Consider the following 24466-nt stretch of genomic DNA (forward strand, 5'->3'; position numbering starts at 1 on the left):
GCTCTGATTGGATAACATTGGGTTACCTTATTTCATATAAAACATACTAAATTTTGATTGGGAGCAGGCAGGAATATCATGTTTTGACTAAAATTAAGTGTAATTTAAAATCTAATTGTAAAAGTTCATTTTTAAGTCACAATTCTGAAATGCCACTTTTGGCATTTGGCACTTTCTTGCCCAAATCATTTGGTGCCTGCTGCCATTGTTCTGGGTCATATGAGTGTGAATGGTTCTGCTGTTGGGATTTGCGTATTGTTCCAGACAGTGGGACAAAGGGGTTCTCCGGGGAGAATTCTAATGTCATCCATATATATATATATATATATATATATATTGTTTTTTATGTTCTCTTACTCTCGTACACCAAAGTTTGTAGAGCATCAAGGTGTGCCTTAACTGATGCTATTATTGATGGTAGCAGAACTTCTAATATTGATGGTAACAGAACTCTATTCCAGGAGGTCAGGTATTCATATAAAGCATCAATGCTAAGGGCCAAGAGAGACTGTGAATTGACTAAATGGGAAGCTTTGTTGACAGCGGTGAAAGGAAAATATCATTGCTTCTTTTGGCAAATTTTAGCAAATAGGGGCTTGAAGTCCGCCACTCCAATGGCTAGTAATAAGACTGCAGCTGCTTGGGTCGACCACTTCTCCAAGTTGTACGCATGTGACGTGAGTGTAAACCACTTTGAGTGTGAAACAGTTGGGAATCTAGTCTCTGGAAGGAGAGTCACTGGTTACTGAAGGGGGTCGTTGAGCAGGTGGTACCCTTCTGGGAGTTGTCACAGTTAGGCAGGATGATTGTGATATTATGCCCATTTCTGTTAGTGAAGTTGGCAACACAATTGACCAGATCACCCCTAGTAAAGTTCCAGGGCTAGACAAGGTACTGGTGGACCTTTGAAAGCTGACAAAGACATCTGTAGTTCCAATTTTGCCTTTTACTTTAATATCATAAAGGGCAGGTTCTCTCATGCCCCTCACTTGGGCAGGGGCAGAGATTATCAAGAACTTTAAAAAGGGACTAAGATCTCTTTCCTCAAACTACTGGCCTCCTAGCCTGATTGATAGCTCTCAGGACTTTTTAGTTGTGTTGAACAGATTGAATGACTGGAAAAAAGCTGTGAGCCTGTTGACTTCCCTCAAGCTGGGTTCAGCATAGAGACTAGTACCATTGAACAGGTATTTCATTTGCAATTAATCTTCTCAAAATATAGTACTCTGGGGTTGGACGTCTATATGTAGTCTTTGTGGACCTTTGGTCTGCTTTTGTCCTTGTACAAAGGTGGGCATGTGAAGGGTTATGACTGACCTGGGTGTTCCCAAATGCCTTTTTGATGTTAACATCAGGCTTCATTTAAAAAACTTTGTACAGGTCAAATGTGGTTTCAATGTTGTATTGATACCCCCCATTCCAGTCACCCGGTGTGTAAGTCAAGGCTGTGTGCTTCCCCAACCCTTTTTTTGTTATAAATCAATGATTTCATGACCCAGCCTGAGCTGTGCAATCATGACGCCCTGAGTCTCGCTAACGGCAAGGTCCCAGTGCTCCTATTTGTAGACAACACCCTCTTGGTTTCAAAATCCCCAATCAGGATCCAAAATATTTTAAACCAGTTTGGAGACATCTGCAAGCAGAGAGGCCTGGAGATCAATTCTAATAAAACCACGTATATGTTTTTTAATCCCTGCCCGACAAATTGCTCACACCTGGATTTCAATGATGTCCCCCTGGATAGAGTCGTACATTTGATTATTTAGGGTTCAGGGCCACAGATATATCATAATTAAAGCTGGCCTTAGACCATTATTGTACTGTAGGAGAGTTTGGACACCCCCTGATCTTGGGCCTAGATTAAATATTGTAACTACCGGGGACGTTTAGGATTCTGTGTTTCAGGTTCCTAAAGTGACTGAGCTAAGGTCCGAGACTCTCTGGTCTACTCCTGAGATTGTATGTAGAATTCTGAAGTCTATATTCAAGCGGTTATAAAGCATTTTGTTGATGCTGAGATCTGTAGAAAAGGGAGGGTGGGCTCTCTTGTTACTATCTTCCTCGAGTTTAAGGATGTCTACTCCTTGGAAGGTTATTTGGACTGGATTGAGACCTGGCTTGCTAAAGCATTGTATGTGAAATTTCAAATTGGAAGCTTGCCACTTTATACAGTTACAACAAAATTTCAGCATTCTTGTTCAGAGTCAGGCATGTTCCGTCCATTTTGTCCTGAGGTAACAGAATCCATTGAGCATGTTGTAAATATTTACCCACAATATCATGGCTAAAGGAGAGAGTGGATATTGTTGCACTGTCGCAATCTGGGGATTTCTTGCCAGCTAGTAGGATATTAAAAACGAATACTAGTCAAACTATTGTATTTTCTCTATCCTGCTTTTTGTTAAGCATGTGGAGAACCAGGCTAAAAAGGCTATCCACTTTAAAGATATATTATCCCTGAGTTGCATATTCTATTGTATGACTTTACGATTCTTACCAGAAAATTATGTATTCCTTTCCACTCAGACTATGATTGAACTCTTTCACCTTTGCTGCTATTAAATGAATTTTATGTCAAACAATTTAATTAATTGATATGATGGTTTTATTGCTTTTATTGTACTTGATATTTCATTATGTGTGCTTTTATAGCAGTCTTTGCTGAATAAAAATGTATGAGGCTAAAGTGATTGTGCTCACTACTTTAAACAGGATGAAATTGACTTACACCCAATCGGCACATTATTTTTATGTCTAAGTTCCTAGTAAAGTGGTACTATGGGCACCTAAGGCTTGTAAATTAAATGCTGCAAGTGGGCTTACAGCACTGATTGCTCCAACCACTTAAGTAGCTTTTTAAAACATATATCAGTCCAGCAACTGCAGCCTTTGTGTGTGTAGTTTCCAACTGCAATTTGGACTGAGCAAAATAAACATTTTTCCAGGCTTAAACCTTCCATTTGAATACATATAAGTCACCCCTAAGGTAGGACTAAAATGCCATATGTCAGGGTGTATTGTATTTAAAAAGCAGGGCACGTGGTTTTACGTTTTACATGTCCTGCAAGTGAAAAACTCCTAAAATAAAATGTTTTCACTACTGTTAGGACTATCTCTCTGATTGGACTGATTGGATTACATTGGATTACCTGACTACAAAACGATCAGCTATGTGGGGCAACAAAGGAAACAGCAAAAGGAAGAGCTCGACTTGTTAATAAAAAAGCAGGATTTGAGGTAGAGCATGTAGAATTGATCACAAAGGTAGGGCAGGAAGACTCAAGGATCAAATGGTGAAACTAGCGCTTGGAAAAGCGGAAATCAATAGCTACTTTCAGGAAAGGCTGACTCAAATCTATCAGGCATTTCGGAGGGAGATGTATGTGTATGGGGAGTCTTTTTTTTTTGTGATGTATCAAGGACCCCCTGGAAAGGATAAAATTCCTGGGTCAGGGAAAAAGTTCAATGCAAAGGTATCAACCCAGGCCAATTTTCAAAGAACAAACACTGGCTATTTTAGAAACTCAAATTATGCATAAACTATAACACAAACAGTTATACTGATATAAAAAAGTTTTTTAATTATTTTGATAAAAAAAGATGAAACACATATATCTTGTATACACGATAAATTGATACAGTAAAACGTTTTTTTTGGTTGATATTCAAAGATAAAACATTTGTTCTAAAAACACTCAAGGGACAGTATTGTTGTCCTATATATTATTGGCGCGGCTGTAATCTGTCAACCTGTTTCGACACGTCGTGGTGTCTTCATCAGGACAATATGTTTTGCAGCCAAATTTTCTAAAAAGAACAAAACATTTTTAGTTCTTCTCAACGCATGATAAAAAAGTGTTATAGTGCATACTTTTATTCTATTTACTTATAAAAGGGAAACTTTTACTTTAATTTCAGATATTCTTTTTTGAAACAATATAGCCAGGTATTCGATTTATTCAATAATTTCTCCACTGAGGGTGCCTACAAAAAGAGAGAGCGGTCCTGACAAGGTCTAAGAACACAATTCCTATAGTGAATTTATGGCATTAGTAAAAAAATGTATTTTTCTTCAGAATTTTTTCAATACATTTGATAGAAGCTGTTGATCATACATTTAAGCGATAAATAACACGTAGTTACATTTGTGTTTTCCAACATATTTAAATCGCAATAGTCTTATCTTTAAATTTTCACTTTTTACTTAATTAGAAAGGAAGAATGAAGACGAAAGCAAAAGAGCATGAGAATATTAAAGATATAGAAACATACTTTTTTTCTCTCATGGCCGGTGTATCTCGTAAGGCTAAACTGCTCATAAAATTACATATTCCCTAATGTCTTTTGTCAAATAGTTCTGCGTATATAGATTTTATTAGTTAAAGTGGCCTATTTAGTGTTTGCTTCCTGTAGCTACTCTTTATATTTAATTCAGAATCCAGAAGAAGAGAGAACTCGCCATTCAATATAGGATTAACTCAAAATCACTACTATTTCTGTGACTCCTGTGTTTTCAGGTAAACCATCGGTCGAAAATTAATCAAACCTGAAATGTGATAATGTAAAAACAAAAACAAGCCCTTGGTTACTATCTGTTTATTCACCATTATTCTTAATTATTTTCACTTGTTGATCTCCTGATCCTAAGTTTCATTTGTTACTTTGGAATAATTTTTTACCTGCCTCGGCTTTTTTTGGGGGGTTCTTTTTAAGTCTTCACAGTACCGTACGAAGAGTGAGGCACCTTAAACAACTTTGCTACGGTATGTGAAATCTAGGAAAACAAAAATGTATTTCTAACTATTCCATCACTTCGCTTATTCTTACTGCAGAGTTAAATTCCTAATTTGCATAACCGCGATGTACTATTTGCATATTATCGCGTTACCTTTTTCTGGGGATTTCACTGCTCACTTCTCACTCTTTGTTACAGAAATACGTAACCTTTATTTTCCTTGAGAACCAATGTTCTATACTAGAAGACATAATAGAACATAGAATTACGATCTAGTATAGCATCTTTAAATAGAATTTTATAGAACAGTTCTCTGGCTTCTTAACGCCTCGAAAAGTGTTTTCGCTGCGAGGCGGTGTAGATTGCTGATAATGAAGAAAACACTCAGAACGCCATGGTTGCTCTAGATATTCTCCCTTTGTCTCTAAACGAATGGAAATTAATATAAACATACAATTTGCTTGAAAATCTTTCCTTAACTAATTTTTTTGTGGGGAAGCAGGGCGTCTTCCTACCTTTTGGGGTTCCGCTATCGGCGATTAATTTCTAAAGTTATTTTTCTAATGCATGACTCCGGCGGTGTGGCCGAGTCTTTCTTTTCGCGTATCGCTGACGAAACGTCAAGTTGCGGGGACGTACCCAGAGCGTGGATTATAAAAATCTAAGAGAGTACGACAGCAACAGATTGACATTGTTTTTTAATGTTTTAAAGTTATTTATAGAAAAAGGAAAAGAGAGAAAACAAATTATTCTCTCTTTGATTGGAATTCATATAGGGTTTCCCTGGTCTCTGTGCGCTTACCTGAGAGAGTTCTTATGTTCTGGTGTTTCCACCGTGTACTGGCTGGTTTGAAAAAATGAGGGGATTTGTAAGCCGCTTTTCTATTGGTATTTATACTAGATAACTATGATGTCATCCATTCAAAGCCCTGCCCCTATTTAAAGACATAGAGATTATATGGTTGACCTATTTCTTTACTCCGTTTTGTGGTCCTAAGTGAGTGTACACTCATTGTTTCTAAACCCATAACAGGATTCGTTTCATTATATGAATCTTTAATCTACATTATAGTTATGTAAGTCAGATTATATCCAGAATCAATCTATTGTGTTTTTTTTTTGGTAATTATGAATTCATGTCTATAGTATAAATTTAAATATACTGTAGTAAAGATCAGTTTTTTATATTATGGCATTTTCCCAGGGCAATTCTTGGTTTAAGCCATGTTCAAATGTGCCAAGAGTGAAGATGCAGTATACTTCCCTCTTTTTCCTTATTCTTTCACCTCCTTTATTGTTTGGTGTATGTATTTTTTCTAGGATACGCCACTTTAATTCCTCGGTGAAGTGTCTATGATCCACAAAATGATTTACTAGTGGCGCTGTCAACTTCCTTGTTTTTATTGCTGATCTATGTTCAGTCAATCGAATTTTTATGGCTCTTGCTGTCTCCCCTACATATCACAAATTGCAGGGGCATATGATTAGATAGATAATATTTTGCGTGTTGCATGTCCATAATTCTTTCGCCTGGATATTGGTGTTATTAAAAGTCATAGTTTCTCCAGTAAGAATGCTGTTGCATGATTGGCAGGAGCCGCAACGGGAGGTGCCTTTTACTGCATTTGTACTTTCAAATGACCTCTGTAAGAAAGGCGGATTCTCTGTTTTTTTAGAAAACCGGGAACGGACAATTAGGTCCATCAAATTCTTGTTTTGCCTATGTGCATACATCGGTTTCGCTATCTTTTGTTGATTGTTATTTAGGTTCAGTAAATGCCAATTTGAATTGATTATTTGTCTGACAGTTGAGTCCAGAGTTGAATGTTTAGTTACACAGACCAATTTAGGGTCTGTTTTTTGTTTTTGTGAATTGAGGAGTGCATCTCGGTCATAAAACCTGGCTCTTTTATAGGCCTCTCTGACCAAGCGATGAGGATATCCTCTTTGGAGGAATTTATGCTTCATAGTTTCAGATTGAATGTCAAAATCCCTAAGGTTTGTGCAATTGCGCCTGACCCTTAAGAATTGTGAAAAGGGGATACTGTCTTTCTGGCATCTAGGATGGTAACTTTTAAAATGTAACAAAGTATTCCTTGCGGTAGGTTTAGTATATAGGTCCACTTCTAGGAGGCCTTCACTATTTTTGATGTAAATGTCTAGAAACTCTACTTTTGTTCTGCTAGTATGGGCAGTGAACCGAAGATTCTCATCTGCTTGATTCAGCCATAGGAGGAATTCCTCTAGAGTCTGTTCCCCATTGGTCCACACAAAAAAGATGTCATCTATGTATCGATACCAATGGGAAACAGACTCGAAGAAAGGGGCCATCTCATTGAAGATGTGCTTGGTCTCAAATGTAATCATGTATATATTTGCTGTTGAGGGAGCCATAGAGGCTCCCATGCTGACTCCTTTTATCTGCAGGAACAAATGTTCCCCAAATTCAAAGAAGTTTTCCTTCCTTACCAGTGTCAGGCATTCCTTAATAAAGTTGCTAGAGCAAGGGATCTGGTGTTTATCAATAAACCACATTGTTGCTTCAATGGCTCCTGTTTGTGGAATGTTGCTGTATAGCGACTCAATATCTAGAGTTACTAGTATGTCCCTATGTTCATTAAAATGCAAGTTTTCAATTTTCTTTATGATATAGCCTGTATCCTTGATATATGATGGTGAGAGTGAGATATACGGGCGAAGTATATTGTCTAAATATTTGGAGATTGCTTCCAGGGGCGTTCCTATTGTTGATACGATCGGACGATAAGGGGGGTCTTCTTGATTTTTATGAATTTTCGGTAGTCCGTAGATACATGATACCTTTTTCTCTGATCTATTTAAAAATTCAAATTCTTTCTTATTTATGATTCCTGCATCATGAGCTTTAGTTGTTATTTTGTTGATAGTTTTCACAATCTTATCTGTGGGGTTTAGTTTAATTTTTTATAAAACGTAGGGTCGTTTAGCATCTTCAGCATTTTAGTTTCGTACATGATGCTATCAATCAAGACTATTCCTCCTCCCTTGTCGCTACTTTTTACAGTAATTGTTTTGTCATTTTTAAGCCTATTCATCGATTCATGTTCTTCCTTGGTTATATTGTATTTAGGTTTCGGAACAAACCTTAAGGTCTGGTCTAATTTTCTTAGAACTACTTTCTCAAAAACAGCTGTTTCAGGGCCTACCTGATCTAAGGTGGGGGTGAATGTTGAAGGCAATGATACTATATTTGGAGATATATTGTCTAATAACATAGGGTCATTTTCATCAAAAAAATGTTTTTATCTAATCTTTCGAAAGAAGGCGTGGATGTCCTGATACAATTCAAAAATATTAACTTGTGCATGGGGGACAAAGGACAGACCCTTAGTTAGAAGCGAGAGGTCTGAAGGAGCCAGATTATGTGAGGATAGATTAAATATCGGGATTACATCCCGTTCCTCCAATATTGTTTGCTCCTTGTTTCCAGATATTGCTGAGCTTCCTGGGCATATTGATGGCTCTGATAGTTGCCCCTTATCGTATTCTGGAATCTTACTCTTCGGCGTCCCCCTCTCCCCCCTCGGTGTCCTAAAAAAGGTTGACGGTTATTTCTTTGGTTATTTCTAGAGTCAAACGGTCTTTCATCATGAAAACCCATGTTACTTTCTTCCTCTGATTCCAGATCAGAAGAATCAGAGAACGTATTGATTCTGTGCTGGGCATCGTAGTTAGGTGTTCCTTGTTGGTAGTCAGATTTGAAAAAACCTTCTACAATATATGGGTAAGTACGTTCCAGAGTATAAAACCTTTTATCTTTAATGAATTTTTCTTCTTTTCTTTTCTTAAGATAGTCTGAGAAAGAAAGAATGTCCTTCTTTATGATTTCAAATTGTTTATCAGCCTCTTCTAAGGTCGTCGATTTTTTAATTTTATCTTCCAGTTCCTCTATTTCTTTTCTTATTTCTGCAGCTAGCTCCTTAGATGTAGAGATTATTAAGATCATAAGGTCTCTGGAGCAGCGACTAGCAATCATGCTCCATTTCATGAGAAAGGTTTTAGTATCAACAAACAGCCCTGGGATATTCCTGACTCTGAGTCCTAATGGGATTATTCCATTCTTGAGATAGTTCAACATGAATTCCACATGGGCTTCTATTCTAATTAATTTCTTTTGTAAATTTAATAGTTTATTAGTGTCAATATTGTTAAGGGGATTGCTTGTCGAGCTATTTCCAAAAGCTACACTGGTACCTACCAGTGTGGCAAGATCATCATCTGAGAACCCGAACGTATGGAATTGGGGCATTAGTACTGTTTATTTCCTTACGAGTTATACCAGTACCTTAGAGTGGATAGAGAGGAAGATAGAAAGAGGTGTGGAACAAGATATAGACCATACAGGAGAAAACAATCAGCACAAAAACAGCTATAGCGTAGTTTTTTGTTTTTTTGGAAACATCAGTGGAGGAAACACTAGTCTTAGTAAAACAAAGGAAAAGCCCCACAAGGATATACCGTGGGTAGAATTTTTGTGATGTATCAAGGACCCCTGGTAAGGATAAAATTTCTGGGTCAGGGAAAAAGTTCAAAGCGAAGGTATCAACCCAGGCCAATTTTCAAAGAACAAACACTGGCTATTTTAGAAACTCAAATTATGCATAAACTATAACACAAACAGTTATACTGATATAAAAACTTTTTTAATTATTTTGATAAAAAAAGATTAAACACATATATCTTGTATACAAGATAAATTGATACAGTAAAAAGTTTTTTTTGGTTGATATTCAAAGATAAAACATTTGTTCTAAAAACACTCAAGGAACAGTATTGTTGTCCTATATATTATTGGCGAGGCTGTAATCTGTCAACACGTTTCGACACGTCGTGGTGTCTTCATCAGGACAATATGTTTTGCAGCCAAATTTTCTAAAAAGAACAAAACATTTTTAGTTCTTCTGAACGCATGATAAAAAACTGTTATAGTGCATACTTTTATTCTATTTACTTATAAAAGGGAAACTTTTACTTTAATTTCAGATATTCTTTTTTGAAAAAATATAGCCAGGTATTCGATTTATTCAATAATTTCTCCACTGAGGGCGCCTACAAAAAGAGAGAGCGGTCCTGACAAGGTCTAAGAACACAATTCCTATAGTGAATTTATGGCATTAGTAAAAAAATGTATTTTTCTTCAGAATTTTTTCAATACATTTGATAGAAGCTGTTGATCATACATTTAAGCGATAAATAACACGTAGTTACATTTGTGTTTTCCAATATATTTAAATCGCAATAGTCTTATCTTCAAATTTTCTCATTTTACTTAATTAGAAAGGAAGAATGAAGAAGAAAGCAAAAGAGCATGAGAATATTAAAGATATAGAAACATACTTTTTTTCTCTCAAGGCCGGTGTATCTCGTAAGGCTAAACTGCTCATAAAATTACATATTCCCTAATGTCTTTTGTCAAATAGTTCTGCATATATAGATTTTATTAGTTAAAGTGGCCTATTTAGTGTTTGCTTCTTGTAGCTACTCTTTATATTTGATTCAGAATCCCGAAGAAGAGAGAACTCACCATTCAATATAGGATTAACTCAAAATCACTAGTATTTCTGTGACTCCTGTGTTTTCAGGTAAACCATCGGTCGAAAATTAATCAAACCTGAAATGTGATAATGTAAAAACAAAAACAAGCCCTTGGTTACTATCTGTTTATTCACCATTATTCTTAATTATTTTCACTTATTGATCTCCTGATCCTAAGTTTCATTTATTACTTTGGAATCATTTTTTACCTGACGCGGCTTTTTTTGGGGGGTTCTTTTTAAGTCTTCACAGTAGCGTGTATGGGGAGTCAGCAGGAAGGTTGCTTGCATTGCCATCAAGACAAAAAAGGCGCCAAGAATAATATTGTAGAAATAAAGACCAGCAACGGTCAGCTTGTGATTGAGTCATAAAAGATCATTGATATTTTCAGGAGTTTTATAGCAAGCTGTATCAAGCTGACTCTCTAGAAGCAAGCTCGATAGACCAAGATGCTAGGTGGCCAGAACTAGCCAAGATAGATGAATCAACAGCTCAGGAGCTGGACAAAAAATTTACTCTGGAAGAGGTTCAGGAGGCAATAGGATCTCCTCCAGTGGATAAAGCAGTAGGCCCTGATAAAATTCCACTTGAAATATATCAAATTCTTACATATGAGGTTGCACTGATTATGCAAGATCTGTTTTTGACTGGGCAACACAGTGGGATCCCTCCCACATCATGGAAGGGAACGGATGTGGTGATATTGCCCAAAAAAGACAAACCCAGTGATGTACCAGCCTCTCATCACCCAATCTCACTTATGAACTGCTAAGCGAAGTTATATTAAAAAATTATAGCGAAGCGGCTACAGGGAATCATAGCGACGCTGGTATCACCTTGGCAGGATAGCTTTGTTCCGGGCAAGGGGACAACAGACCACATCAGGCGGGCCATTGCAATACTTAACAAAGCAGAAGTAGAAACTAGTGAGGTGGCTGTGGTCCTCCTAGATGTGGAGAAAACCTATGACCGGGTATCATGGCAGTATCTTTGGGTTGCCCTGGTAGAGAGGGGGCTGGGCCCATTGCTAGTAACTGCCATCCAAGCTACATATTATAAACCGTATGCTCAACTACGAGTAATGATCAATACCTCAGGGAGGATTGAGATTGCTAGAGGGATGCAACAAGGGGGCCCCTGCTCCCCATTTTATTTGCGATTTAATTAGATCCATTTATTAACCAAATCGTACATAATCAAGCTATCTAGCCGGTAAATATCAAAGGATATGAGACCCAGATTTTTGCAATAGTTACCATAGAGGTGAGCAGGCTCCTGAAGATACTCAGGTATAGTAGATTCACACCCTTTTGGCGCTCATCTGTACTACCGGAAGCAATATATGACGGCATGGCTAGGAGCTGGGAACAGGCTGGTATAGATAGGGTTGCAGACTTACAACAAAAAGAGGGAATCGAAGCATAATTGCCTGCACAAGTCTCAGAATTGCCTCTCAAATAACATGAGAAAAGGTGCAAAAAGGGCTGGAGGCACAATTCCCTACACCCCCAAAACTGGGAAGCAGGTCAAGACTGTCTTCCACAAACCAAATATACACAATAGCCCAGCACACTTTTGTACGCAAATGTGACAATGATATAATAATAAGAAAGCATAGCTTGTTCTAAAGATGAGTCGATGCTGTATTAAATTTGATTCTTTAAAAAACGTTTGGAACCGCCAACGCGTTTCTTCCCGTCCAGGGACTTCTTTAGGGCTGATTGCATATGAACGGGCAAATACTAAGCTGTGTTTGCTCATTAGTAGTATTAAACAAAAATGAAGAGTTTAAGTTATCAAGCAACGGCGTGATTTCTCCATTCATTTTAAAATTTCAAATTTGATTCGACAAGGCTTCTCATAGAAAGGCAAAGTATCCTAGATCCGGAATGCAAACTCGTGCTATATATATAATACATATTTACATAACGAAGCAAACCACATTCACTGGATGATTTCATCAGTGATGTCATTTGAGATGTCATCAGTGATGTCACTGACCATGTCATGAATGATGTAAAATGTGACATCATCAGCAGTGGATTGCGGGCACGCAAGATATAGTTAGTACAACTAACTATATCAGAGGAATTTCAATGGTTTTGTATGAGTGAAATGTCCAGCTAACTATAACACCCCTAAAACCTACGTTTTTTCAGTGAATTTCGAAGATTTTTCAAATGCTAATTCCTAACTATATCAGGCCTAAAACCTATGTTTTTTCAGTGAATTTCAAAGGTTTTTTAAATGCTAATTCCTAACTATATCAGGCCTGAAACCTATGGTTTTTTCAGTGAATTTCGAAGGTTTTGTAAATGACAATTTTTAAATGTATTAATTGTTATATTTTTTTGGGATACTGAATTACTACATTTTTTAAACTATTTATTTTTAGATCTTTTATTTTATAAATTACATTATATTTACATTGTACATTACATTACAAAATATACTTTCTCAAATGAATTACTTTCGTTTAAATACTTCGCAAATAGGCAATAGACTTTAAAGTACAGTAGTTACAGTTGTTGCAATGGGCAACACAATTTCAAACACAATGACACACTGACCTCAATGTGAATTTCTATTTAAATGCAATTAGTTACTTTATGGATTACTTTTCTAACCACGGACTGGATCCTAGATTAATTCCTTGGAAAACTCCTGTAAACGGTTGAGTAAAAGTGTTTTCGGTACAGTATTGATTTTTAAGGAATATTATTGTATTTTAAAAGTTGACTCTTCGAAATTTTTTCACATACAATCACCAATGTTATCCTATAGCAGGAAAATCCTTTAGCAGGTAAGTAGTGTTATCGTCACTTTTTCTTACTCAGTGGTGGATCCTGGATTCAGCACTGGTGCATCTCCTGTAAACAGTTGAAAGAATGCGTTTAAGTCATACAGGCGATTTTTAAGGAATATTTTTAGTTTGTGAAAATAGACACTTAGAAACTTTTCTGGTGAAAACCAGACAATGGATTCTTATGGAAGGAAAAACAAGTTACTGGTAAATATGGTTAGACTTACTTTTCAGGGTCAGTGCTGGGCTAAAAGATGCAGCACTGGGTTCCCTCCTGATAACAGGTGAGTAAATCGGAATTCGTTGTTCAGATGATTTTAGCTGAATATTTAAAAGTTCCAAAACTCCACACTTAGAAGCATTTCCAAGTGAAACCAGTCTATGTTAGCCTATGGAAGGAAATTCAAGTTACTAGTAAGTATGTTTAGAATTACTTTTGAGGATCAATACTGGGCTCAAAGATGCAGCACTGAGGTCTCTCCTGATAACATGTCTCTGCAACGCAGGGCAGTGGCGCTTCCTGGAAGCACCTGGTGGACTGATTGTCCCCCTTGGTCCCTCAGGTTTGAAGTTGAATGTTTTCTTCAACTTAAAGCGTGCCACAGGGCATGTTTGCACACATCACGTCAGACCCCGTCCCCTCCCTTCACCACTGTGTAAACGCGCCATGTCACTGTTCTAAGTTGAGAGATTAAGTCCCCTTCAATCCTAAGGATCCCTCGGGTCAAACTAGCCCACTAGGTACCTCCAGTAAGCACCACAGAGCTGCGTTGCAGAGAGGTGTAAAAAGGGGCATGGCCTCTAAACACCTGTCTGCAACGCAGCTCCCTGGTGCATACTGGAGATACCTGTTGGGCTATTTGGCCCTCTGGGACCCTCAGTATTGAAAGAGAATTAATTCCCCTACTTAAAACGCACCACGGGGCGCGTTTGCTCACTGATGAAGTAAGGGGGCGTGGCCTGAGGTGACATGTCTGCAAACACGCCCTGTGGCGCATTTTAAGTTAGAGAATTAATTCCTTCTCTATCCTGTGTGCCCCTGGGGGCCAACAAGCCCACCAGATACTTCCAGAATGCACCAGGGGGCTGCGTTGCTGAGAGGTGTTCAGAGGCCACGCCCAGTTCGGGCTGTTGCCGCGGCTAAATGTCCCTATGGAAAATTGCATGGGGAAAACACGTTTTGGGACCTTCCTTTTTTCTCAGCCCCCGCCTGACGAATCACCCCAAAACTTCAAGGATAGGAGCGGAGCGCCCTATCTTCTTGGAGAATTTCGCGAAGTATCATCGACCGGCACCAAAGTTATTGCAACTATATCTACCTACTGGTGACCGCCAGTTGGTAATATATATACATATATATACATATATGTATTTTATGTTATTCTCACTAGTTCCTCTTCAATAGAAACTCTTGTCCATTGATGAATTTTAAATATTTCTTGAGTTAGTACAAAGTCATTTTAATGGCACCTTATGCTTGGAAACATAATAAGTAATCGATTCACTTCCTTAGTACACCTCTTGACCAAAAGACTTTAGAATCAAGATTGCTACTCACAAGTCTTTTAAAATTCCTTCAAACACAACAAGACTGCGCATGCATACTGAAGGCGTTGAATCAGAAACCAATAAATAACTGAAAACCTTTTGAAGAGATGCACGCTTCGGAGACACTACCGTTCCTATCAGAATTTAAGCTGCAGTGCACAGCACGGAGTTTGCGCGTGCACATTAACGACAGTGCCGGTTCCGAAGAGCTGAACAACTTGAACTCTGGGATTTGATCTTCTGAATTCTTGTAGCCATGTTGAATTTCTCACCGCTTGAAGCCTTTTAAACCAGCAATGAAGATAAATCCTCCAAAAGGGATATGGTCTTTTCCATTGGGGATATCAAGTAACAATTAGGTACTTACAATTTCTCTGCTTCTCAACAGATGTTACTCCATTACATTTTAGTGTGTTCCTAACACATGGAGCCTATAGCTCTACACCTGAACTCTGCTGGTGCGGTGAAGTGCACAGAGTCCTAATGCCAACAAAGTTGAATTCAGCAAAGCAGGAGAGGTGAAAGCAAAAAGTTTCGGGTGACCCAGCAGAGAGGGCCAGGTCCAACAAGTATGATCAAGGAAATGAATTGAGCGCACAATTAGCAAAATAGTTATGACATAAACATTTCAGAGGATACATTAAAGAAATAAAGGGAGAGGAGGGGACAACTCTTTGTGAAGGAAAGCATAAATTAATGCCTTATTTAACCATCTTTCACAGCTCTTTAATTGGTCCATCAACTTTCCCAACTTGCACAACAGGTCTACCTAGACAAACTCCTGATACCCCACATCACAGTTGATGGGAGCGTTAACAACAACTATAGCTGATGCAGCAAAAAGCCTCCAGACTCTGCACATCATATCAGCTGATAAACATAATAAAGGTATATGTTAAAATATATACAAAAATCATTACTACTCGGCTATAGAACATCCTAACAGATTTAATAAATCCAGGCCAGTCAGGATATCTTAAGACATGCCAGACATATTACGACTTGAAAAGTGTCATCCACCTGGTTGAAAAAGGTAAATAAAAGGCAACACCAGCAGCCCTTGTCACCCTTGACTTGGAAAAAGCTTTTGATTGGGTGCATTAGAACTTCACGACACAAGAACTACAAGGTTCTGGGTTTGGCCTCTGGTTCATTACAATGAAGCAGGCAGAATGTCAGTCCCCGGGCTCTAGGTTATCGCTTAATAGAGGTCTGTTTCAAACCCTGCTGTTGTACTGAGGAACCAGAACGGGATGCCTTCTTGCTTGCTTCTTTTTGCTCTCACAGTAGAGCCGCTGGTGGGGAAAATTAGGCAGACCTTCCTGGATTTTGTGATTTCGTGATGTGTGGAATAATAACAAAATCAGTTGACTAGCGTGATGACTGCAAAATGTGTCTTTTTGGCTGCAAAAGAAAGGTCTCCAGCAGACAGACAATAAAATGGTGATATTTTATTGGCTGCACACGTACATGTCAATACGTGGCACTGCTCAGCTGTAATAGCTGCCTTCTTCTGCCACCACGTGCAAGCATCATTTCGGTCCGAGAGGTTATGATCTTTAAATATATTGCTTCAAGACTGGATGAATAAGTAATGATGGTGAGGTGCTGGCATTCCGTAGAAGCGCTGGGACGCGCAACATGGCAGAATTCCCTTTCTGTCAGGCATAAATCAACGATGGCGGCAGTCAATCAACATGCTCATCTGGACCTGGGGGTTTGTGACTGCACACAGACAGCAAATGGGCGCTGTGTGACTGCACCCAGGGGGTGAAGGGCGCTGTGTGGAAGAAATCAGAGACCGACTGAAACCAGGGAGTAAAGGGGGCTGTGCGACTAAAACCAGGGAGTGAAGATGTCTGTGTGACTGAAACCAGTGAGCAAAGGTGTCTGTGTGACTGAAACCAGGAAGCAAGGGGGCTGCAAGTCTGAAACCAGAGTCATAAGAGGGCTGCATGAATTAAAGCAAAGAGTGAAGGGAGCTGTGTGACTAAAACCAGGGAGTGGTGAAAGTGGTACCCCAGCAGGGGTGCATGCATGGGTGCTAGAACATCCCGGGGAGAAATACGGCCCTATCCCACAAGGTTAGGATTGGAGCTGTGCTTCCGTAGAGCTGCAGAAACTTTAAACATGCCTATATCAAAGTGGAATACTCTGCTGAAACAGGTTTCGTTGATTTAGGGCTGACTAGGAATGATTACAAGTAGAATAAAGTACAGCAATAATGTCTCAAAATGTTCATATTTGTGCCACTAAATTTGAATCTTTGTGCTGCAAAATGTGCAAATTTATACCACAATATCCTGGGGATTTTGATTAGGGCTGACAATATTCACGGTTCACAGGTTGGACAAGACACACACAAGGTGATGCTTTGTAATGATGACATATTAATGATGATAACAAAGCCTGAAATCTCCCATTCCTGACTGCTGACTATCCTGATAGACTTTGAAGCAGCTTCAGTCTTCAAAATTCACATGAGAAAATCAGAGATGCTGAACCTCACACTATCACAGCGTGATTGCCAGTTTCTGATGGCACGTTGGCCATCTTACTGACAATAATCTATTAGAAAGTTGGCATTTTCCTGCCCTAACTATTCAAAGCCTGCAACTTGTTTCTGGGTCACATGACCCAGTGTAGTTGGCTGTTGGACTTTGTTTATTCCATACAGACAGCAACACAATAGATGGATTAGGTGTGCCTGGATGGGCCATCAACTGCAGGATGGGAAGGGCAGAGCTGGGCACAGCCCCATTTGCAACTAAGTAGACTGTGCCCTGCCTTCACTCAAAAGACATGTCATCACTACATTGTTCATGCATCCTGCTTGGAGCCAGGACAGGGGAAGTAGGATACTTTAAAGATTTACAAGGAAAATCTCTAGAAACTTCTCCTACTTCATTGTGGGCACCAGATGTAAATATTGTACCCTCGGGCCCAGCTCTTCAGTAAAACTCTGGACCTGTGGATACTACAGGAGAAGGACTTCTGTACTGCTTTGCTGCCAGAAGGACTGCTACTCTGCTGCACTGCTACTCTACTGCCTGCTTGCTCAGAATGCAGCAAGAAGACTGGACCTGTAACATTCATCCCAGGCTAAAGTGACCTCAAGGGTCAGCCAGTTGACATCCTGTTCTGAGCTACAGGAACATGCCAAGCTCCAGAAGCTCTCTGCAACTGCCCAGCTGACCTGCTGCCTGAACCGACATCTGGAACTGCAACTGAACCTGGCTGAACTGGTATGGCCTCTGCTGCAGTGAGTACCTAACCCCCCAGTAGCACCACACAGTCTTGGACCCTTGGTGTGGCCTCAGTTAAGCTCTCCTGAAGTTTTGGGCTCTTAGTGAACACAAATGGGTCAATTCACATCAAGATCTAGTCACTTGTGCCGCCCGCCAACGCAAAGTTCTGGTGAACCTGAACTTTTCGTGCCACAGCGACCACCAATGATGTCCGGAGGCGTGCGATAGTGTTATTTAGTTGCTAATAATGCATAAGACCTGCGTGTTCAGACAACATAAACTAAGGGATTGGTGTCCAGACTGATTCCAGACACCCCAAAGGATATGTTAGCCTTTAGACAAGCTAGCTCACAGTTCCACCATAAGCCCCCTACCCTTACCAAGTTGTGACAACTATCAAACATGACAACCCTTGAGCTTTCAGGGATCATGAAAACAGTGCACTACTTTTCACTCAGTTACTCGTGCTCACTTGGTCTCAGACAGATACACAGAATAAATGATGGGGACATTTTCAATAAGCATTTATTGAACTAGCGTCATTCTAGTATAAAATATGTTTGCTGTGACAATCTTTAGACAGGAACAGATATATAAGATTATGAGCACCAACAGAGTAAATAAAAGGTAGAATTCTACCATGGTGCTAAAACAGTAAATATATGCAGGCATATTGATAGATGGCAGTAATCAAGCATACTCATACGACGCAAAGTCTATCTAATTGTACCTTAGTATACCTAGCATGTATGTGGTTGTAAAGCCAAGAATCCCATAGGAAAGAGACAACCCCATTACCTGAGGGAAAAGAACGAAGGACCCAATCTTGGTCTTGAGTTGGACACCCTGCAAGGGATGTCAGAACACTGCACGTTGGAGCTTCTGAGTGCAGGGACTCCATCGTCTTATGTCAGTGTGGAAACGTCTCCTGTGGTTAACCATCGAAGACCTAGTTCTTTTATACCCAAAATGTACCTTCAGGGGTTCTACCTGGACATGCAATGACTTGCCATTATGTAAAGTGGGCCTGTCATCCAAGGATGATGATAGCGGTGACATATGTACCGAGTTATTATACAGAAGATGGTAATCCTGCTGTGTATGACCTGGGCAGTAAATTAAGATATGATACTAGGAACCCTCATGCATAATAAATAAGACCAGTTTAGGAGAAAACACAGATTGACAGTTATTCAGCACATAACTAGGTAAAAGGTCAGTGCCAGAACCGTTATGCAGAGATAGGTAGGACGAATGTGGGTAAAAGGTTGTGTAGCTACCTAGGGCTATATCCGGCTATATTGGGGCTCATAACAATAAGCACTTCACTCTGCAGCATCTACAGCTTGTGGTGACCACCAATGCGAAGCTTCAGCAGTGACCATCTACAACGTCTGACAAGATCTTCACGCTTCAGCGACAACCGTCTGCGACGCCCGTTCTGCTCTTCACCCTATACCAACGACCATTTGTGATGCTCTCCTTGCTCCTCGTGGCCCCTTCCACCGTGAACAAAACTCTTTGTGCTGGACTTTGAAGGTAACTCTTTCAGTGGGACTAACCTGGTATCTGTCTCAGGCCCGCATGCCATCATGGTCTGCCTGAACTTATTTCACCCAGTCGCACCTGACGAGATAAACACGAGTAGCGCTTTGTGCTTTTGGCCCTATAGTTACCTGAAACGTTGAAAATTAATGTCATGATTGGATTTTTATAATTTGGTCGCAAATAATTGATTAAACTTTGCTCTATTTTTCTAAACGTTTGTGGACTTTTTTCTTGTATTGTGTTTTCACTTTATTACTGTTTGAAGTGTTGAATAAATAATTTACACATTGCCTCAAAGTTAAGTCTAAGTGCTTTGTGCCAAGGTACCAGAGGGTTAGGCAAAGGTTAATTTGTCCTTTGCTTTTGGTTCACCCTAACAGAGATTGTGGTTACTGCTTAAAAAGGGTTTCAGCCCCTTCAATCAGTAGCCCAATTTCCAACACGCATGTTTTTCAAAGTGATCGAAAAACATAATAATTTGAGAAAAGTCGACAGTTAAATCCGACTTTGTAGCATGGCTTTGGTTATCCACCAGTGCCTATTTTTCTTTTTGTAAAAAGGATGTGTTTGGTTGCACAAGAATTTCATGTGTGATTTTTTAACTTCTGACTCACTTTAGTCTTTTAATTAGATGGGTTATCATTCCTATCTATTGTTAGAGCTCTTATGCTTTTAGAGGTCCATCAGCCCAGATTCTCGATTTGTATTCTGGGGCTTTTAGTCTAATTTTGTAGTGAGATCATCAGTACTACGAATTTCAGAATGCAAAAAAAACGCCTGGTCTTGATATGCTTCTCATGCATTGAATGGGGAGACGTGCGAGCTGAGAAACTGAAGAGGTCTGGCAATTGTTAATTTGATTACAACTGAGGACATTTTAAAACGTTAACAATATTACTTACATGCCCATGCCAAAAATGTATAACATCACCACTATCTGCTTTTACAGATCCCCATGGACCATCGTTCACCATTGGGAAAGCGGTATGGCTTCTTTGGGGTCTGGTGTTCAACAACTCCGTGCCGGTGCAGAATCCAAAAGGGACGACTAGTAAAATAATAGTTTCCATATGGGCATTCTTTGCTGTCATTTTTCTGGCCAGCTATACTGCCAATCTTGCTGCATTCATGATCCAGGAGGAGTTTGTGGATCAAGTGACTGGACTGAGTGACAAAAAGGTAGGATTTTAAGATATCCCTGAAATTAATGAGTTTAACTATTTGTGAATACTTGATTTGCCACTTGCTTACAGATTGGTAGTAGTCTTCGAGAAAAAAAGTTACCAACCTTGCAAATAGAATGTTAACTAAGACAAACTTCTGCAAACATATTAGTGACAATTGAAAGCTCAATATTGCTAGTCCATTTTCACCCAGTGTTATGATCAGAAGTGTACCAATAGCATTTTGTTTCACTATAAAGTATATAGGAAATACATTACAACGACATTTTACTAATAAAAAAACATTCCTGATATTTTTGCCACCTTCTGCTAGTTTCCATTATGATCACAAACATAAAACTGTAGGCTAATGTGAAGACAGCCTAGGTGTAAAGCTCTTTGGGAATTCATTCTTTTGCATAATATACCTAACCCTCTCAGAGTCCTGATTTGTACGCCCCTCAGAGAAAGATGTGGCATGTCGCCTTTTTTTGTTTAAATTTGTTTTCTTAAATTTTGAATTTTTTTCACAACACTTCATACATCCGCAACACAGTGCAATTTATACATTAAAGCTGGGAACCATGTGGCCTTTAACCCCTTCGCTGCGGCGGCTATTCCGCCGCAGCGCTAAAGGGGTGGGGCACCCGCCCGGCGGCTCCATACTAGTGACGGAACCGCTCCGTCACGGCTCGCGGGCGAGCTGTGCTTGTGACGGGACGGTTCCGTCACGAACCCGCCCGCCCATTAAAGCGTCAGCGCAGGCGCGAAATCAGCGCCGCGCAGACGCGGCGAGCGGGCCGTGACAGAACTGTTCCGTCACAAGCACAGCTCACCCGTGGCTTGTGACGGAGCGGTTCCGTCACAAGCATGGGAGGGGTTAATGAACATTGGAGATCTGCTGGCTTAAAAAAGCTGGCCTCATGCATCTCTCAAGCATCCAGCAGGGTCTACACTTCCATAGTCATACAAACTACTCTGTGACAGAATGGCTTCCTGAAGGCAGTTTACGAGATTTTCAACACATCTTCAGTGTAGAACCAATTTGTCTTAATTCTCTTAGTGGTCTTCGGTGGTTTCCACCATTCCACTCACTTCAGAGGACTACCAGAGCCAGGCATAAGAGGTAGTCCATTGAAGAGGATTGAGTTTCTTTGAAGGGAAAACTGGGACCTTCCCGTTTTTCTCATTTCAATCTCAGACCATTTCCATTAAGTGTGGAGTCCCTCAGGCACTAGAACGCAGGGTCGAACTGACCTATAGGGCACTCAGGCAGTGCCTGATGTGCCGGTCTGAAAAATCATTGTGGGGAAGATTTTGTGGCTGTTTGTGGGCCTTTTTTTGTCTAGTGGGCCAGTTTTTACTACAGATGTTCCACTTATTACCACAAACATTGCCTGCAGCAAGAACAAATACAATGGTTCACACACACCTTATAAAACACCGCTATTGCATGTTTTTACAAGTTCAAAACGGCCCCATTTGCAAATATGGGCCACTTTTTTTTTTAACTCTGATGCACTAATAGGGGCAACTTTTATTTTGATGCCCGGGCCTATTTTCAGTCCCAGTCTGGCCTTGCTACACAATGCCACTGCAATCCTCTCATGCATACAGATCACATCAACTGAATTGCTGCACTCACTTGGAATAACGTTTATTGCTATGTTAATGATCCTAAGTTCATTTTAAAACTGAATTTGGACAAAAAAAATTTACAAATGTTTTTCCAAATCTCTAGCACCTATAGAGCCGAGGGTGGCAGAAAACTAGAGTTCAACAACCCTACAAAGAAATAAATATTGATGGTGAGAGATTCTTAACTCAGAAGGTTGTGCAAGATATTTTCTGCAGAACTCACTGTATTATCCTGGGTCCAGATGTACGACCATAGCATTTTGCGACTCGCAAATTGCGACATATTGTGAGTCGCAAAATGCTATGTATAACAGTGTCTGAGACACTGTTTGCGATTCCCATGCCTCATGATTATTATGAGGCTGTCACAATTTGTGACCCCATTGGCAATGGCTAGCACTCCCAGGGATGGTGGCCTGCTGGGGTCAGCAGACCACCATGCCTGGTACTGCTTTGTCAATAAAGTAATTTTGTTTAATGCAGCCTGTTTACCTTAAAGGAGAACGGGATGCATTTAAAAAAATAAAAATTTAACTTTTTCGTTCCATATTTTCAGGACAGGCAGTGGTCCCTGGGACCACTGCCTGCTCTTAAAAAATAATTGCACATGTATTTCCAAAGGGGAAGAAGACCCCTGGGGACCCATTCCCGTTTGTGAGTTCCTTACCACCCTTCTGAGAAATGAAATGAAATGAAATGAAATGAAAAAGAAATTTATAAAGCGCACTGCGGCCAAGCGGCTTCCTGGCGCTAAGGAGCACATCAGAGTCTACAGAGGGTCCCAAGGAGGTTAGCCGGGGAATGCCTGAAGAAAAAGAAAAGTTTTAAGGGCTTTACGAAAGTGAGAAAAAATAGGGATAGAGCGAATGGAGAGAGGGAGATTGTTCCAGATCTGGGGGGCCAGCACAGAGAATCGGGTGCCCCCCGTGCGGGATTTGCGGAAGCGGGGGACGTGAAGTAGAGAGAGAGAAGAAGAGCGGAGAGAACGGTTGGGGGCGTGAGAAGAGATTAGAGAGTTAATGAAAAGCGGGGCAGAGCGAGAGTGCGCCCGGAAGGCCAAGCAAGCTAATTTGAACTGAAACCTGAAAAGAACAGGGAGCCAATGGAGGGTTTTGAGGGCCGGGGTGATGTGGGAGGATTTGGGAAGACGAAGGATAAGGCGGGCCGCCTGGTTTTGGATGGCCTGGAGACGGCGAGTTTCGTAGGCAGGAATGCCTACGTACAAGCCGTTTCCATAATCCAGGCGGGATGTAATGAGGGCCGTGATAATGGTTTTGAGAGCATCAACAGAAAAGAACCGGGAGATCTTACGGATTAGACGGAGGGAGGAAAAACAAGAAGACACGACGGAACTGATTTGGGCGTGCATGGACAGATCATTGCTGATCTTGATGCCCAAGGTCCGGACAGAGGGGACTGGGGAGGGGGGAGGACCAAAAGAAAGGGACCAGTGAGCTGAAGACCAGGGATTAGACGAGCCACCCGTGAGGACGAGCTCTGTCTTATCGGGATTGAGCTTCAAATGATTGAAGCTCATCCACTGGGAAATGAAAACAAGAGTGGAACAAAACTTAGGGAGAGAGTCAGCTGGGGATGAAAGATCAAAAACGAGCTGGAGGTCGTCTGCGTAACTGTACACAGAGACCCCCAGCTCGAGAAGAGAGGAGATGAGGGGACGGATGTAAAGATTGAAGAGAAGTGGGGAAAGGGAAGAACCTTGAGGGACCCCACAGGTGACCGGAAGAGGGGGAGCAAAAAAATCAGAAAGGTGAACTGGCTGTGATCTGCCTTGAAGGAAGGACGCGATCCAGGAGAAGGCAGTGCCTTGGATGCCCGCTGCGCTGACACGGTCGAGAAGGATGGCATGATCGACCGTGTCAAACGCAGCGGACAAGTCCAAAAGGACCAAGGCCTGGGGGAGGTTGCTGTCAGCCTTCCCCTTAAGTTCATCCAGGACCGCGAGGACCACACCCTCAGTGGAGTGGCCAGGACGAAAGCCCGCCTGGTGGGAGGCCAAGAGATGCTTCTCCTCAATGTAGGTGGAGAGGCAGGATGTCACGTAGCTTTCGAGAATCTTCCCTAGGTAGGGGAGAAGGGAAATCGGCCTGAAATTAGATGGGAGAGAGGGGTCCAGGCCAGCCTTTTTCAAGATAGGAAAAACAATAGCGGATTTAAAGGAGGAGGGAACACAGCCCGAGGCCAAAGAAGT

The 24466-nt window shown here is 40.5% G+C and overlaps 1 protein-coding gene across 1 annotated transcript in view; it reads left to right on the forward strand.

Annotated features, from left to right (window-relative positions):
- GRIN2A (glutamate ionotropic receptor NMDA type subunit 2A) overlaps positions 1-24466 on the forward strand; it is a 1504071-nt gene that overhangs the window by 1270471 nt on the left and 209134 nt on the right. Inside the window, exon 9 of the mRNA XM_086941364.1 lies at positions 20406-20635. Within this exon, the coding sequence (XP_086797490.1) occupies positions 20406-20635 (230 nt within the window). The remainder of the gene's footprint in view (positions 1-20405; positions 20636-24466) is intronic.

Source organism: Lissotriton vulgaris, chromosome 10 (genome assembly GCF_964263255.1).
Source record: "Lissotriton vulgaris chromosome 10, aLisVul1.2, whole genome shotgun sequence".
Classification (NCBI taxonomy): Eukaryota; Metazoa; Chordata; class Amphibia; order Caudata; family Salamandridae; genus Lissotriton; species Lissotriton vulgaris.